This window comes from Apodemus sylvaticus, chromosome 5, assembly GCF_947179515.1.
Source record: "Apodemus sylvaticus chromosome 5, mApoSyl1.1, whole genome shotgun sequence".
Lineage (NCBI taxonomy): Eukaryota > Metazoa > Chordata > Mammalia > Rodentia > Muridae > Apodemus > Apodemus sylvaticus.
Window position 1 is genome coordinate 94,497,868 of NC_067476.1, and position 18,457 is coordinate 94,516,324.

Genomic DNA, 18,457 nt, shown 5'->3' on the forward strand with positions numbered 1-18,457 from the left:
GATCCTGCTATACCACTCCTGGGCATATACCCAGAGGATTCCCCACCATGTAATAAGGATACATGCTCTACTATGTTCATAGCAGCCCTATTTATAATTGCCAGATGCTGGAAAGAACCCAGGTATCCCTCAACAGAAGAGTGGATACAAAAAATGTGGTATATCTACACAATGGAGTACTATTCAGCCATTAGAAACAATGAATTCATGAAATTCTTAGGCAAATGGATGGAGCTAGAGAACATCATACTAAGTGAGGTAACCCAGACTCAAAAGGTGAATCATGGTATGCACTCACTAATAAGTGGTTATTAACCTAGAAAACTGGAATACCCAAAACATAATCCACACATCAAATGAGATACAAGAAGAAAGCAGGAGTGGTCCCTGGTTCTGGAAAGACTCAGTGAAACAGTGTTTGGCAAAACCAGAACGGGGAACTGGGAAGGGGTGGGAGGGAGGACAGGGGAAGAGAAGGGGGCTTACGGGACTTTCGGGGAGTGGGGGGGGGCTAGAAAAGGGGAAATCATTTGAAATGTAAATAAATTATATCAAATAAAAAAAAAAAATAAGGCACTCACCCTGGAGAAAAAAAAAAAAAAAAAAAAAAAAAAAAAGAAGATTACTTTCTTGTTTTTTTCTAAATTTCAAAGAATTCTCACCTGAAGAACTTCGGATGGCAGAGAAACACCTTAAAAAATGCTCAACTTCATTAGTCATTAGGGAAATGCAAATCAAAACAACCCTGAAGGTGAGAATTCTTTGTTTAACTCTGTACCCCATTTTTTTAATAGGGTTGTTTGGCTTTCTGGCGTCTAACTTCTTGAGTTCTTTATATATATTGGATATTAGCCCTCTATCTGATGTAGAATTGGTGAAGATCTTTTCCCAAGAATTCTCACCTGAAGAACTTCGGATGGCGGAGAAGCATCTTAAAAAATGCTCAACTTCATTAGTCATTAGGGAAATGCAAATCAAAACAACCCTAAGATTTCATCTTACACCAGTCAGAATGGCTAAGATTAAAAATTCAGGAGACAGCAGGTGTTGGAGAGGGTGCGGAGAAAGAGGAACACTCCTCCACTGCTGGTGGGGTTGCAAATTGGTACAACCACTCTGGAAAGCAGTCTGGCGGTTCCTCCAAAAACTGGGCACCTCACTTCCAGAAGATCCTGCTATACCACTCCTGGGCATATACCCAGAAGACTCCCCACCATGTAATAAGGATACATGTTCTACTATGTTCATAGCAGCCCTATTTATAATTGCCAGATGCTGGAAAGAACCCAGGTATCCCTCAACAGAAGAGTGGATGCAAAAAATGTGGTATATCTACACAATGGAGTACTATTCAGCCATTAGAAACAATGAATTCATGAAATTCTTAGGCAAATGGATGGAGCTAGAGAATATCATACTCAGTGAGGTAACCCAGACTCAAAAGGTGAATCATGGTATGCACTCACTAATAAGTGGATATTAACCTAGAAAACTGGAATACCCAAAACATAATCCACACATCAAATGAGGTACAAGAAGAAAGGAGGAGTGGCCCCTGGTTCTGGAAAGACTCAGTGAAACAGTATTCAGCAAAACCAGAACGGGGAAGTGGGAAGGGGTGGATGGGAGGACAGGGGAAGAGAAGGGGGCTTACGGGACTTTTGGGGAGTGCGGGGGCTAGAAAAGGGGAAATCATTTGAAATGTAAATAAATTATATCGAATAAAAAAAAAAAAGAATCCCCAATCAACCACCAAAAAAAAAAAAAAAAAAAAAAAAAAAAAAAAAAAAAACAACCCTGAAATTTCACCTTACACCAGTCAGAATGGCTAAGATTAAAAATTCAGGAGACAGCAGGTGTTGGAGAGGATGTGGAGAAAGAGGAACACTCCTCCACTGCTGGTGGGGTTGCAAATTGGTACAACCACTCTGGAAATCAGTCTGGTGGTTCCTCCGAAAACTGGGCACCTCACTTCCAGAAGATTCTGCTATACTACTCCTGGGCATATACCCAGAGGATTCCCCAGCATGTAATAAGGATACATGTTCTACTATGTTCATAGCAACCCTATTTATAATTGCCAGATGCTGGAAAGAACCCAGGTATCCCTCAACAGAAGAGTGGATGCAAAAAATGTGGTATATCTACACAATGGAGTACTATTCAACCATTAGAAACAATGAATTCTTGAAATTCTTAGGCAAATGGATGGAGCTAGAGAACATCATACTAAGTGAGGTAACCCAGACTCAAAAGGTGAATCATGGTATGCACTCACTAATAAGTGGATATTAACCTAGAAAACTGGAATACCCAAAACATAATCCACACATCAAATGAGGTACAAGAAGAACGGAGGAGTGGCCCCTTGTTCTGAAAAGACTCAGTGAAGCAGTATAGAGCAAAATCAGAACAGGGAAGTGGGAAGGGTTGGGTGGGAAAACAGGGAGAAGGAAGGGGGTTGATGGGACTTTCCGGGAGTGGGGGCCCAGAAAAGGGGAAATCATTTGAAATGTAAATCAAAAATATATCGAATAAAAAAAATCCTCTGTCATCATCATGAGAAGTGATTTTAAATCTGAATCTTGCTTTTCCAGTGAGATGGTCTATTCAGGAATTGCTATGGTGAGAGAACTGTTCTGATGATGCCAAGTAAATTTGGTTTCTGTTGCTTATGTTCTTAAGCTTGCCTCTCACCATTTGGCATTCTCTAGTGTTGCCTGCCCTCACTGTCTCTGACTGAGCCTTTCTCTCCTATGATCCTGGTTGTGTCAGAATTCCTCAGAGACCAGCTTTCTCTGTGATCCTGTGATTCTGGTATCCTAGGATCCTAAGAGTCTGCATGTCTCAGAGCTCCTAGGAGTCAAGTTGCCTCTGGAATCCTAAAATGTTGGTGTGACCAAGCTCTTGAGATCCTATTATCCTGGATATGTTAGAGCACCTGGGAGTGGAGCTTCCTCTGGTGTTGTGAGACTGGGTGTGGAGCTAGTACCCAAGGTCTGCTCAGAGCACAGACTCAGACCAGAAGGCACCTGTGCCACTGGCTAGGCGGGACTTCCTGTGTCCCTGGATTCTGCTGGTACCACTTACTCCCAGTGTTGGGGCAGATGTTGTGGCCTCCTCACCTATGATCTGGGCATGTTAGAGCACCTGGGAGTGGATCTTCCTCTGGGTGTTGTGGGACTTTGTGAGGAGAAATCACCCAAGATCTGCTCAGGATATTGGCTCAGACCAGAGGGGTGATGGGATAGGGGAAAAGGAAAGGAAAAACATTTGAAATGTAAATAAAGAAATATTCAATTTTTAAAAAAAGGATTAGAACTTGCCCCTTCTGGCTGGTACCTTCTGCCAGGGCAGCCCAGGGAAAACTTCATTATGACATGGAACAGAGTGGCTATGGTGGGCAGACTAACCCTATTTTCCACAAAAAGACTGATTGTGCTTTCCACGTCAAAGATGATTGTGCTGAGACTTGAGTGTGTTTAGCCCAACTGCAAATCTAAGAGAGTGCTGGCTATTACAAGATGTAAGCATTTTGAACTGGGAGGTATTAAGATAAGGGGCCAAGTGATCCACTTCTAAGCCAATTTTGTTATGAAGACAATAAAATCAAGAACCCACGAAGCAGTCAAGACCAGCTAATACATGGGGCTAGATTTAAAAAAATGAAAAATTTTATTTCAAATGTCATAGAGTAAATGGTAGGGAAGGAAAGAATGGATTATTCTCTCAAAAGGCCAGCAAAAAATTCACTGTGGCTGCTTCCACTGGGCTATCTCCTACTATTCTCCCAGAGGGAATTTTCTGCTGTTGTTGATGTTGTTGCTGCTGCTGTTGTTTGTTTGTTTTTTTGTTTGTATTTCTTCATATATTCTGTTCAAAAATGGTTAGAAGAATGGCTGAGCAGTTGAAAAAACTGTGGGTAGAAATGGAAGGGCCTGAGGGGGTAGATTACTAAAATGGTAAAACAAAAGGAGTCAGACTAGTCTCTATTTTCTGAAAGGCGTTCAGAGTTGGTGGAGCACTAGAGAGATTACCCATAGAAATGGGAACATTTGGGATGGACGGAGCACAGGAGAGGCGGGAACAAAAAGGCTCAGTACCAGTGAATGAATAAAGGAGCTGGAGTTTCCTACAGGAGAAAAGAGAGAAAGAAATTATGCCAGAGGGAAAGTCAGGTCAGAGAAAAGCTGAAAAATTGGGGGACAATCTGATGAAATGGCCCATTTAAAAAGAAGGGGTTAATCTCAAACCAACTGTGCCACCAGAGTTAAAGGAGGGGTAGCCTAGAGCTAGGAAAACACCATTAGTTTCCCCAGTAGTTATATAGCAAATTCTAATCTTGTGGAAGATTATGAAGATCTAAGATGGTATCCTGTGATCATTGTGGTAGACCCTTGCCAGTTCTCCCACAGGGAAGACCCCATTTCCTGATACTCTCTAGAGAACTAACAGTAGCAGGGCATTCAGTAAGAACCCCCACCCCCACCTCTGGAGGCCAAGAGCCCCTGGCTAGGACTCACTACCAAGCAACCACCAAAACCCACACTCCCTCCAGATCACCACTCCCCTTCCATCCCTTCTACCCCTCCCTCCTCCTCTAACACAACCTGCCCCATTTGTTCCAATGTGGTAGACCCATGCCAGTTCTGCCACAGGGAAAAACCCATTTACTGATACTTGCTAGAGAACCAGCAGCAGCAGAGCATTCAAGAACCAGCACCATGTAGGGCATTTTAGAACCAGCAGCATGCAGAGCATTCAACCCTTGCCAAGTCTGTGACAGGGAAGACCCCCATTTCCTGATACTTCCTAGAGAAACAGCTGTATGCAGGGTGTTTAAGTGAAAGGGAATCCCAGGAGTACAAAAACGCATGCAGAACAGAGAAATCACAGTCAGAAACAGCAAGACCAGCTAACACCAGAGATAACTAGATAGCCAAAGGCAAATGCAAGATCATTACCAACAGAAACCAAGGAAGCATGGCACTATCAGAACCCAGTTTTCCCACAACAGCAAATCCTGGATACTCCATTACATTGGAAAAGCAAGAGATGGATTTAAAATCACATCTCATGATGCTGATAGAAGACTTCAAGAAAGACATAAATAACTCCCTTAAAGAAATACAGGAGAGCATGGATCAACAGCTAGAAGTCCTTAAAAAGGCAACACAAAAATCCCATATGGAATTATGGGAGAACATGGGTCAACATGCAGAATCCCTTAAAGAGGAATCACAAAAATCCCTAAAAGAAACACAGAAGAACAGGGGTCAACAGGTAGAAGCCCTTAAAGAGGAAACACAAAAATCCCTAAACGAATTGCAGGAAAACACAAAAAAACAATTGAAGGAACTGAACAAAAATATTCAGGATCTAGAAATGGAAATAGAAACAATAAAGAAATCACAAAGTAAGATGTCTCTGGAGATAGAAAACCTTGGAAAGAATTCAAGAGTCATAAATGCAAGCATCAGTAACAGAATACAAGAGATAGAAAAAAGAATCTCAAATACTGATGATTCCATAGAAAACATTGACTCAATAGTCAAAAAATGCAAAATGCAAATAGCTTGTAACCTAAAACATCCAGGAAATCCAGAACACAATGAGAAGACAAAAACCTAAGGATTATAGGTATAGAGGAGAAAAATATATTGAATTAAAAAAAAAAGAAAAAAGAAAAAAACAATTTGAAATCTGTCTAGCGATACTTTTTCTTCAGTATGGACATTGGTTAGCCTAGATCTTTTGTGCCTTCATATAAAATTTGCAATGTTTTTTTCTGTTTGTAAGAATGGTCTAGTGTTTACTGGGGATTCCATCAAATCTGTAGATTAATTTTGGCAGGATATTTATTTTCACATTTATCCGTCTGAACTATGGGAATGAGTACTCTATCTTCTCATATATTCCTCAATTTTTTTCTTCAATAATTTTTGTTGTAGAAGTTCATTTTCTTGGTCCTTCCCATCCATCGCCAGAATTTTTCTTTGTCTTCTTTCATTCTTTATCTCTCTCTCTGTCTTTCTCCTTCCTTCCTTCCTACCTACCTCCCTCTCTCTTTTCTTTCTTTTGTTCTTTCTTTCTTTTTTTCTTTTGCTACTAGTATAATTGTTTTTCTGGATTTCTTTTGCAGCATTTTTGTTATTGGCTTCTGATTTATTGCATGTTAATTTTGTATGCTGCAAAGTTAATTTTGTATACAACTTTGCTGAAACTATTTATCAATTCTAAGTTTTTTAGTGGAGTCCTTAAGGTCTCTTATGTATCATGTTATTTACAAGTACAGCTCCCTTAATACTTTGACTCCTTTTTCTATTATTATTCCTTCCTTTCTTCCTTCTTTCCTCTCTTACACCCTCCTTCCATTATTTTGGTTTTTTTTTCTTTTCTTTTGTGTTATTGAACTAGATAGGACTTCAAATTTTATACTGAATTGGAGTGAAAAGAATAGGCCCTCTTGTCTTGTTTCTGCTCTTCACCCCTTTTTATGATAAGTGTTTTAATTATTCTATTCACATTTAAATTTCTTATTTTCTGGGAACTTCTATACATCTAAATGTATATACAAATTCACAATTATATAACAAATAAAAGAGGAAGCTTCTTAAATATTTCTTCTTCAAATATACTAAAGTGATTAAATAACAGTTTATAGTCAGGATTTGAGCTAATTATCTATTTTAGGTACTAATTGCAATGACTAGTTATCAATATTTACAACACAATATTAAAATGATATAAAATTTTCATTTTTCCATTTTAATGTTGTTTCATGAAACCTGACATCTTGTAGTCGCACTGGACAAAACAAACAGTTCTCCAGGGAGAAAGTCTGAACTATGAGCACATTTAAGACTATCTAGTGTGTTCAGAATCTTTTGCTCACTGTTCTCTTGAGGTTTGAGTAATTAGCTTTGTATATTTTATGTTAGGTTATTATTAGGTATTTTAAGCTAAAGAAATCAGGAAAACCAGTCTGTGAAGATGCATTCTTTTTATGAAGGTAAAAAGTACAGTGATGTTTAAACAATGAGAATTATGGCTTTATTTGTAGATATTCTTGGTTTTTAAAATGCTATGCAAATGCATTATACCCTAAATGTTGGTTTTTGCCTAAAGCAAAAATAGATATCATGCTGAAATAGTAATTGAATAGTACAAAAAAATAACTATGAAAATTGTTCTGATATATAGAAAAAAGTTAACTGTATTTGGGCTTGAGCAAGAATAATATTGTATCCAAAAAGTATGAAAGACATTGGTAAACATCAAGCAACTTTGTAATACTTTGAATATATTCTAGGTATAATTTTCCAATACTTAGGCATTTGCAATATGATGTAGAGAAACACAATAATACTTACAAATAAAAATTAGATTTAATTTTCACATTTTCTCCTGTTTCAAAAAGATTTATTTATTTTTATTTTGTGAATGTGATTTCTTTGCATGCATTTATATATGTGCACTTCTTGCAAGCAGTTGCTGAGAAGGCAAGAAGACTGCATTGGATCCTTTCTGTAACAGGAGTTACAGAAAGATGTGAGCTGTTACATGGGTGCTGATAAACTGAGTCTGTTTTCTCTGCAAGAGCAGTAAGTGCTCTTAGTCACTGAGCTGTCCAACTCCACCACCTGTGGATTATAATAAGTGCATCAATCATTTTATTTCTGAATTAAAAGTAACCAGTTAAAAAGTTTTAATAAATGGAAATTTTGTTTTTCTATGGTGACAGAACATGAGAATAATAATTAGAGTAATTAAATGCTTTTGAAAAACTATTTCAAAATCTATAAGTTCTTTTCATGCTCATAAGTGATTATTTATAAAGGATGTAGAGTTATTTATATTTTCTTCAATAATCAATAGGGACAGGAATTTTAATTAAATTAAAAGAGTTTGAGTTATTCTGGTTATAAAGCAGGTTTCATGACAAACTGAGAAGTCAAAGTCCAGAGTTTTTCTTGAAGGAAGAATGGACTTATAATATTAATTGAAACAGGAGAAAATATGTGTAGGTGATGGTTCTGATGGGTGCTTTGCTCAAACCTAGCATATGACTGTATGTGCTTATGACTCTATTTTAGGAACTGGATTAACAAATATCTCCTTTAAGAAGTAGGTATTAGAAATCTGTCTTGCAGGATTCTCATAGGACAGACTTAAAAATACATAAAGGTACAAATGAAGGGGACAACTCATACCATAAGTCAAAGACTTAAGTCTGGACCTTTGCATTGTGGGTATTCTTATAGGTGTAAATAAATGTAAATTATATGAAGAATGAGAATGATTTTAACCAAGTGTAAGAGAAGATGATTTAAAATATCTTCTTCTGTGGGTATTCCACTGTGGGTGTTTGTGGCTTATAGGCAAATCAACATCATGTCCTTTACTCTCCATTTACAGATGGCCATGTCAGTTTTTGGACTTATTTTCAGATACTACACTGTGCCAAGTGAATCTAAGCCTATCATGTTTTAAATTTTATCTGCTTCTAAATTCTATAATATTTTCCTATGTTTTACAAATCATTCTGTTCTAAATTCAAAAACATTCATGGAGTTTTATGATGGTGATGAAGATTGGCTGTCCAAAAGACAAATTGACAGTAGATACAGGTTCATTGACAATGCCTTCTATAGCTTTAGCACTTGAAAGTTGCTTAAAGCACTATGATTGGTTATAACTATGCAGTTTTAAAAGAATTGTCAAAAGGCAAAGGAAATTAAATACGGTATCTTTTTCTTAAACTTTTCCTCTCCAGGACAACACATACTTTTCATATGTTTTTGTTTTTAAATTTTGTGTTTACCATCCATGTCTTTTTCTTTACTTTCATGGTCGTTTGACATCTACTTTCTCTATTACTTTAGAACTCTGCACAATTTCCTTTCTTGTCTTTAAAAACTCTAAACATGCACATTCATGTGTATTTGAAATAACCAAAACACATCTTTTTCTATATTTCAGTGAATATTTACATAAATTATGGTATGATTCTGGGTTTTAAGATGTATTACACAAGATACAGCTGTTAGTCCTTAATTTGATTGAAGATGAATCTAGTTGAGAATTAGTAAATACACTTAATTAATTATAAGCACTAAGGAGACGCATAGTGTTCTGGAGGGAGGGGGAATTGGATAAGGAACTGTGGGAGGGCAGACCAGGATGGTGATAATGACTAGACTGTAAAAAAAAAAGATTAAAGGTAATTAAAAAATAAAACTAAAAAAGCAAAAGAAAAGTACATTTAAATAATAATTTGATTAAAAAGTAATTTGAACAATATAACTTATTGAATAGGAGGTAGTTAATATATTTTTAAAATATTTTATTAGAAGGGGAGAATTAATATATTTTGAAAGGTCTTTCAGAAATAGAATTTCATGCTCTTTGTTTATCTTTTTCATTCATTCATTTATTTCACGTATTCACAATATCATGAAAAAACTGAAAAAAAACCAATAGAATTAATACTTGGTAATTATCTCACATAGAATATCTATATACTGGATACATGGTTTTGACCACTTGTTATACTTAATCTGCACCATAAACTGTCAGCTTTTAAATATTTAAAATAGATTAATAAACTCTCTCTCTATAATAAATTGCTAGTGGATGAGCAATGGTATGCATTTTGTTTTTCTGAATTGAAAGTCCATCTTCTGTCCATGGTGCTGTTTATTCTCTAGTGAGAAGTAACCTAAAACATAATGTGAAAATTTTTTATTTCAGATTTAAAAAAATGCTTTCTAGTACAGCATGGTTACCTTCAGAAGACTTAATTATCTGTTCATGAGGTGAGTTCTCCAAGGCAGTGATTCTTACCTATGCATCATATTTTATGGACAAATACTTAGCTAGACTGTGAACTAAGACATTGAATTTTCTATATTGAAGGCTCTCACTGTAATCCAGAAATATTACAGGGGCTGGAACACTATATAACTTCCACAAGCTTCACTTTGTGGTCTATATTTCTAAACTCTATGGGAATAATGGGTAATTTTCCCCATTTTTGTTTCCTATAGGATCAATTAACAAATAAGTATTGTGTATATTTTGGTTCATAGCATGAGTATATAATGGATTAAGTTTTATATATAATACATAGCAATGTATATGAAGTTAAATTATAGGTAGAATATAATGTACATTACATTATATATATTGTATATATATTAATTACATATTATATACATATTACATATATACTGATTACATGTATTAAACTAATGAACATGCTTACCTCACATACTTATTATGTGTGAGAATATTGATAATAGCCTCTCAGCAATTTCCAAGTATGCAACTCATTATTATCATTGTCCATAATCACCATGATACCATAGATCTTCAGAAAGCAACCATCATGTCAATGGATATTTTGGATTTTTTAGACCATAATCTTCTTGCTTCGTGCCCTCTCCCCACATCATTTTTTGCCTGTTCCACTACCATATTCTTTGCTTTTATAAGCCTGAATTCTTTATATTTAATATATACAGAAAATCTTTCTTCATTTGTCTTCACGTGTCTCTGTTTCATTTAGCACAATGACTCCCAGGTTCATTAATGTTATTATGAGACGTAAATTCCCTTCCTTTTAAAGGCTATGGAATAGTCAGATCTATGTGTATTTGTGTGTGTGTGTGTGTGTGTGTGTGTGTGTGTGTGTGTATCTGTGTGTCTGTGTCTGTGTCTGTGTCTGTGTCTGAGCATTTGTGTTTACTGCCCACTTATCCATAAAGAAACAGTTAGGATGCTTTCATATTGGTTACTATAAATGATGTTTCAATGATCATGGACCAATGCAGTGCCATTTCTTCCAGATGTTTAACTCCCAAAATGTTGATTAATAATTCTCTCTCTAAGTTGTCTCTTTCTATATATCTATCTTTTTCTGTATTTTTCTCTCATTCCATTTCTCCAGGTTTCCAGCCTACTTTTCTCTTTAAAATCATCTCTATTTCTCTATTTTCTGTTTATTCCTTCTTTCCCTCTTTATTTCTTTCTTTTGTTCCTTACATCATTCCTTTCCTCTTTCCTTCTTTCCCTACTTCATTCCTTTCTTCTTTCCTTCTTTCCTTTCTTCCTTTTTTTTTTGACAGTGACAAAATCCAGGGCCATATATATTGAATGACAGAGGTTACATACCAAGGTTCTATTTTGAAATCATTATGGAGGTGGCTATATGCTATCTCAAACAAATATACCTATTTATATTCTCAACACTGTTCAAGTTTCCACTTTTAAAGACACAATTCAAATGTTCTACTTTTGATCCTTTAATAAAAGCTCTTTTAACAAGTTTAAAATGGTCATGTAGAGTGTTTGAAATTTGCAATCCCCCGGTAAGTAGACATGTAAGCACTTGTTCATATATTTGTTCATCTTTATGATAAAGATTTGTTGATAAATCAAAAATAGATTTTATAACCTGAGTTGTAACATTTTGTGGTCTATTAATGTAACTATCATAACTTTCAGTTTCTTGTACTGCTGTCCTTCTGGTAGCGCTGAAAACAGCAGCAATGGAAGGAACAAATCACTCCGTTGTATCAGAGTTTATGTTCGTGGGACTCACCAACTCCTGGAAGATGCAAGTACTTCTCTTTGTGTTTGCTTCAGTGTTTTATATGGCTAGCATGATGGGAAACTCCCTCATCATTTTCACAGTGGCTTCTGACCCTCACTTACATTCTCCCATGTACTTTCTGTTGGCCAATCTCTCCTTCATTGATTTAGGTGTTTCATGTGTCACTTGTCCCAAGATGATTTATGACCTGTTCAGAAAGCACAAAGTCATCTCTTTTAGGGGTTGCATCACTCAAATCTTTTTCATCCATGTCATCGGTGGTGTGGAGGTAGTGCTGCTCATAGGCATGGCATATGATCGCTATGTAGCCATATGTAAGCCTCTCCATTATCTGACCATTATGAATGCAAAAATGTGCATTTTCATCTTAGTGGCTGCCTGGGTGGTTGGCCTTATGCATTCCCTGGTTCAATTTGTTTATATAGTAAATTTACCATTCTGTGGACCAAATATTTTGGACAGCTTTTACTGTGACCTTCCTCGGTTCATCAGACTTGCTTGTGTAGATACCAACCAATTAGAATTAATGGTTTCAGCCAACAGTGGCTTCATCTCTGTAGGCTCCTTCTTCATACTTGTCATATCTTATATTGTCATAATAGTGACTGTTCAAAAACATTCCTCAAGTGGTTCCTCCAAAGCTTTGTCTACACTTTCTGCTCACATTTCTGTTGTGGTCCTGTTCTTTGGTCCTTTAATATTTGTCTATACATGGCCTTCCCCCTCCACACACCTGGATAAATATCTAGCTATATTTGATGCAGTTGGTACTCCTTTTCTGAACCCTGTGATCTACACACTGAGGAATCAAGATATGAAGACAGCTATGAAAAGAGTGTGCAGACAGCTACTAAAATATGGGAAGATCTCCTAAGTGATTGCAGTGTGAACATTCGTCATTGAGCACAGTGCATTGCTGATCAAATTCAGTGGCAATTCCTTTCCCTGATACGATTTATTTATGTATACAGATATTTGGTAACTTTTGTCTTCTATGAGGAGAGATTTAAATTTGTCCTAATAATGAAGAATGAAGTTTATATTTATAAAACAAAGATTATAATATTGCAGAATTCAATTCACAAGGAATAATTTTTTGTGAAATAAACTTTTAATTTCATGGAAGATGGAAATGTTCTTTAAATCCTAAAAGAGAAAGAGAAACATATTTTTCCTTTTTGTCTCAGTCTCTCTCTATCTCTCTGTGAACATAAATTTCTCACATACAGGACTTACTGCCAGCCCTTCATGAAAAATATTCAAGTTGACATTCATCTGGGTCATATTTTAAATGCATACACTCTAGTCACTCTTTTGATTGTCTATGTGATTATTCAAAGTATTCAGAATATGCAAACATACACACTCGATACACACAAATATAAGCTGTCCAGTTAACATTCTGAGAGTCATATTTATTTACATTTTTTATTTACTGGTTTTCCATATTACTTTTTCTTTTTATATTTCTATGTCAGATTTCAGCACAAATAATTTACATAATATTATTGAGATGCTAATGAAGCTATAGCATTTTTTTTATCAGTTGGTACAGTGTATGCAATTAGGTACCTCATAGGCACATATATGCTAACTCATCCTGACACTATGGAGCAGAAGTAGTGCTGTACTTCTTTCTTTTCCACATCCCCTTTTAATTCTTACATGTTTCAAGCAAGTTGCAAGTGTGTCATTATGACTGTAGTCACCAGGCTAGCAATTAACTGCATCATTGAAATAGGAGGCATTGAGATACACAGTATTAACTATCCTTGGTCTCCATCTCATGTCTACTTTTCCTTACCAGATTCTAGTGCCCCTAGCTTTGCATCTCGAATGAGGTTACAACCTCCCTGGGAGAGTTTTGTGTGTTGAAAATTAGGTAAATCTAGTTCCTATGAGCAATCATTTATTATATATCATTCATAATTTTCTACTTCACCGATTCAACTATGAGTGAGATAGACTCTACATGTCTGCTAGCTTAATTATATGTGGGTTCATAGAATGCTTCATCCAATCCACACACAAGAACTTGCACGAAGTCTTGTTTGACCAGGGGACATATTTTACACCAAATGAAACATAACACAAAATTCATCAGTCTACAGATGTGTACCATGACAAGCAACTGACTTTTTAGGTTTAGTTACTCAGTTACAATGGGTTATGTACTCTCCAATAGAAGATAAATAAAGTCCATGATAACATGCAGAAATTACTCTCCTATTTACACCTCTTATTGTCTCATCCTATTAAGGAATTATAGATTTGGCTGTTGATTATAAAAATCCTCAAAACACCATAGGTATAATAACAGTCGTGTTGGTCCTGGCTTTCTTTATAATTTTCTAGTGTCCTCATAAATCTTCTCAAACTGTTACATAATTTCTTCAGTGTATTATCTTGTTTTACTCATTTGAGCGGTATGTCTTCTTGCCTGGACCTTCAGTAAATTCTTAGAATACTTACAGCACAGTGAATAGAAAATGAAGCCATATGCATTTAGAAAGGCAAATACACATATTACAGATGCAAAGCCTAAGAAAAACCTAGAAAAATACTACATGATTCTGTCTGAAGAAATATAGGAAGAGGCTTCAAAGTGAGGGCCACAATAAAAAGGTGCTTGACTTTATTTGTGATAAAGTTTTAAAATGAGAACAGGAGATCAAGAAAACAAGTCCTTCTAAACACAGTAGGACTAATACACATATGAACTTACAAAGACTGGTAGCATGCACAGTGCCTGTCACAGGTCTGGGCCAGATGGAGTCCCAGCACTGAGAGGAGAAATGGACACAGCACTCACCCCTAATCCAGAAGCTATCTCCAGTTCATAACAACTCCCAAATGAAAAGTTAGCTTTTTCTAAGCAAGTCTCACTGGGTATATAAACCATGCGAAAGGTCAGATCTCATGTTCAGCAGTAAATTGCCAATGCAAAATGAATTCAATGACATTTTTGGTGGTTCTTTTTCTCATAATGTTTGTCAGAACTTTTTTCATTGTCTGCTTTTAAATAAAACCTTAAAAGTCCTGTGTGTGTGTGTGTGTGTGTGTGTGTGTGTGTGTGTGTGTGTGTGTGTGTTTGTGTGTATAGACATTAGGTCCTGGTTTTGTGTTTCTATGGGAATTATGTACAAATGAATGTGTACATCTGTGTATATATGTATTTTTGGCTATTTCTGCTTGTTTCTTCTTTGTTTTTATTTTACATAGTATCTTTACATGCATGTTTGTGTTCCAACTGGAGAGGGAAAATGTATTGATCTAGTGGGTGGGGAACTGAGGAAGATTTGAGAGGATTTGAGAAAAGCAAAATTGTAATGAGAATATGTTGTATGGGAAAATATTTTCATATAAATTAAAAAGAGACTAAATTCATGATACATTGTGTATATTTAAAAGTTATTTTAAAACTGTAAAATGTTTCTGAATGATCATGTTGCTATCAAGTATTCTCTAAGTAATCATAGTATGGAGAGTAATAAATTTTCAGAGTATCACTAGTCTTAAAAATGAGAAAGTTTTTAAATTTATTTTTTATTTTTATGGGATGTTTTCTTTATTTACATTTCAAATGTCATTCCCTTTCTAGGTTTCCCCCTGGAAAGCCCCTATCCCCTCCACTCTCCCTCTGCTTCTATGAGGGTGCTCCGTCAGCCCCCCAACCAGCTCTTGCCTTCCTGCCCCATCATTCTCCTACACAGGGGCATCGACCGTTCAGAGGCCCAAGGGCATCTTCTCACACTGATGCCTGTCAAGCCATCCTCTGCTACATATGCAGCTGGAGCCATGTGTACTCTTTGGTGGTTTAGACGCTGGAAGCTCTAGGGGGTCTGAATGGTTGATATTGTTGTTCTTGTATGGGGTGGCAAAACACTTCAGCTCCTCAGTCCTTTCACTAGCTACTCCATTGGAGACCCCATAGTCAGTCCAATGGTTGGCTGTGAGCATCTGACTCTATATTTTCCAGGCTCTGGCAGAGCCTCTCAGTAGACAGTTATATCAAGATGCTGTCAGCAAGCACTTCTTGGCATCCAGAATAGTACTGGGGTTTGGTGACTGTATATGGGATAGATCCCTATGTGGGGCAGTCTCTGGATAGTCTTTCCCTTAGACTCTGCTCCACATTTTGTCTCTGTATCTCCTTCTGTGGATATCCTTCCTCCTATTCTTCCATAAGAGTCCCCAAGCTCCTCTATTGACTGGCCATGGGTGTCTGTATCTGAGTCAGCTGCTGGGTGGAGCTTCTAAGAAGAAACATGTTCCTGTCTGCAAGTATAACAGAGTATCATTAATTGTATTAGGGACTTGAGTTTGCCCATAGGATGGGTCTCAAGTTGGGCCAGTTATTGGTTGGCTATTTCCTCAGTTTCTGCTCCCTCCCCTGTGTCTGCATTCCTTGTAGACACGATAAATTTTGGTTGGCTGTTTTGTGGGTAGGTTGTTGTCTCTATTGTTTCACTGGAGTTTCTGCCTAACTATAAGAGGTGACCTCTCCAGGTTCCATATCCCCAATGTAGTGAGTCACAACTCAGTTCACCCCCTTTGATTCTTGGGCACCTCCCTTATCCCAGGTCTCTTTCTCGTCCTGGGATGACCCCCACCTCCTCACTCCTGTCTGCTACAGATTTCCATTCATTTTTGTGGACATCTAGCCATTTCCTCTGTCTTTTCTCACACTACATCCTGAACTCCCCATTCACCTCCCTATCCCCCTCTCAGATCTCTCCCTCCATCTGCCTCTTATGACTATTTTATTCTCTCTTCCGAGTGAGATTTGAGCTTGCTTGGCCCTTCCTTTTTGTTTAGCTTCTTTGGGTCTGTTTAGTAGATCATGGTACCTGTATTTTATGACTATTATCTACTTACAATACATATCATGCATGTCCTTTTGGGACTGGGCTACCTCACTAAGGATGCTATTCCCATATTCCATTTATTTGCCTGAAAATTTCAAGTTATATTTTTGTTTATAATAGCTGATAGTATTATATTGTATAGATGTACCACATTTTCTTTATTCATTCTTCAGCTGAGGGACATCAAGGTTGTTTCCAGGTTCTGGCTATAATGAATAAAGCTTCTATGAACATTGTTGAGCAAGTGTCTTCATGAGATGCTGGAGCCTAGTGGAATAGCTGGGTCTCAAGGTAGAACTATTCCTAGTTTTCTGGAAAAATGTCAAAATGATTTCCAAAGTGGTTGTCCAAATTTGCACTCCCATCAACAGTGGAGGTGTTTTTCTTTTGTTCCACATCCTTACTGCATCCTTACTATGGCTTCAGTTTTTTATATTAGCCGTTATGGTGAGTGTAAAACAGAACCTCATAGCTGCTTTGATTTGCATATCCCTGATGACTAAGGACTTTGAACATTTCTTTAAGGGCCAAAGCAAATGGTTCTCTTGAGAAAATGTCCCTGACCCATAAGTTCCTTCTAAACTACATGTTTGCAGTATATTTTGGTCATTGGTTTCTTGAGGTATGCATAACTAGTTTCATATTTGCCTATGGCAAGATATTTGATACTTTATATTAAAGAGCACAGGATAGCCAAGTCTGTAAAGATACTGTTCTTTTCATTCAGGTAAAAATGTTTGGATATGGAAATCTTTAGACATAGAAGAGTGGCTTTATTTATGCACATGGTGCTTTTGGTGGAATTGCTATTAGCATGATCATATTATAAAGTTCACAAGGGAGTCTAGCAGAGAAGATAGCATCCAAGAAAAAGAATTGAGCATCATAGGAGAGGCATTGTAAAAAACAGTTAATGCCATATTGGAAAAGCATGGCAGGCTTTTAAAGATAGAAGTACTTTGTATCTGGTGAACTAAGACATTGGAAATAACTTTATAATGTCTTGGATTAATCAGAAGTTACAGTTAAATATTCTAGTGACAACATAAATATCTTAACTTCTGCCACTTGGTAAATAAGTAAAAGTTTGATGATACATTAAATTATAAGTCACAAATATTGTATGTTTTTAATTCATTAGCTTTCAAGAGCAATAGGTACAAACTAGTGGTATTATAAAATGGAAAAAAATTTTCCTAGGGACTTGTCAAGTGCTCTATGGAAACATCATAGACACCTGAGCAGAAATAAAAGTTTAAATGGGAATCAAAATACCCAATGTGGAAAAAATGCTTCTTACTGTAATTTATCTTTGAAATATGATATGGACAATTTGAAAATGATATATAAATCTGCTAGGATCCAGAATTACTTTTCTTGTTTTATTCATCATAACTATCTATATTAACTTTATTTTTGAATTGTTAGGATAAGGAGAAAGTAAAGAGTTTTGACAAATAAGCATTTTTCTAGTAGTAATAGAAGATGAGAAAAATATTAGAGTAATAAAGATGGTATTGCTAAAATGACTGAGCTTCTTGAAGCTACTGGACAACTTTATTTTATGAACATACTTAAATATTTTAAGTGATATAGAATTATTTACATTTACCATAATAAGCAAAAATAAAGGTATTTTGGAATTAACAAGAGAGATTTTGGTTTTGCTTATGCTTAAAGAAGGGTTGTAACAGTTTGGAAGCTAAAATCCACAAAATGTTTGAGCAAGGAAAATCAATGAACTTGCTGTGTTTATAGATACAGAAGAGAAATGAAGAGTAGAGATCATTGTTTACTGTCTTCAGTCTTTGTTGGTTTCTATCCATTTAACTCAAATCTTTATTTTAAAATAAGTATAAAATTTGCTCTTTATGATGATTGAAAGTCTGAAAATCTATTTAGGAAGATTCCTGAATTCTGTGTAAATCAAGGTAAAGGTTTTAGTGACACTGTACCCTGGCATCTCATCTAG

The 18,457-nt window shown here is 36.2% G+C and overlaps 1 protein-coding gene across 1 annotated transcript; it reads left to right on the plus strand.

Moving 5' to 3' along the window:
• Positions 1-11,534: 11,534 nt before the first annotated feature.
• LOC127684525 (olfactory receptor 4F3/4F16/4F29-like) lies at positions 11,535-12,491 on the plus strand. Its single transcript, XM_052181437.1, has one exon. It carries the CDS (start codon positions 11,553-11,555, stop codon positions 12,489-12,491), a length of 939 nt encoding a protein of 312 aa, XP_052037397.1. The 5' UTR covers positions 11,535-11,552.
• Positions 12,492-18,457: the final 5,966 nt, after the last annotated feature.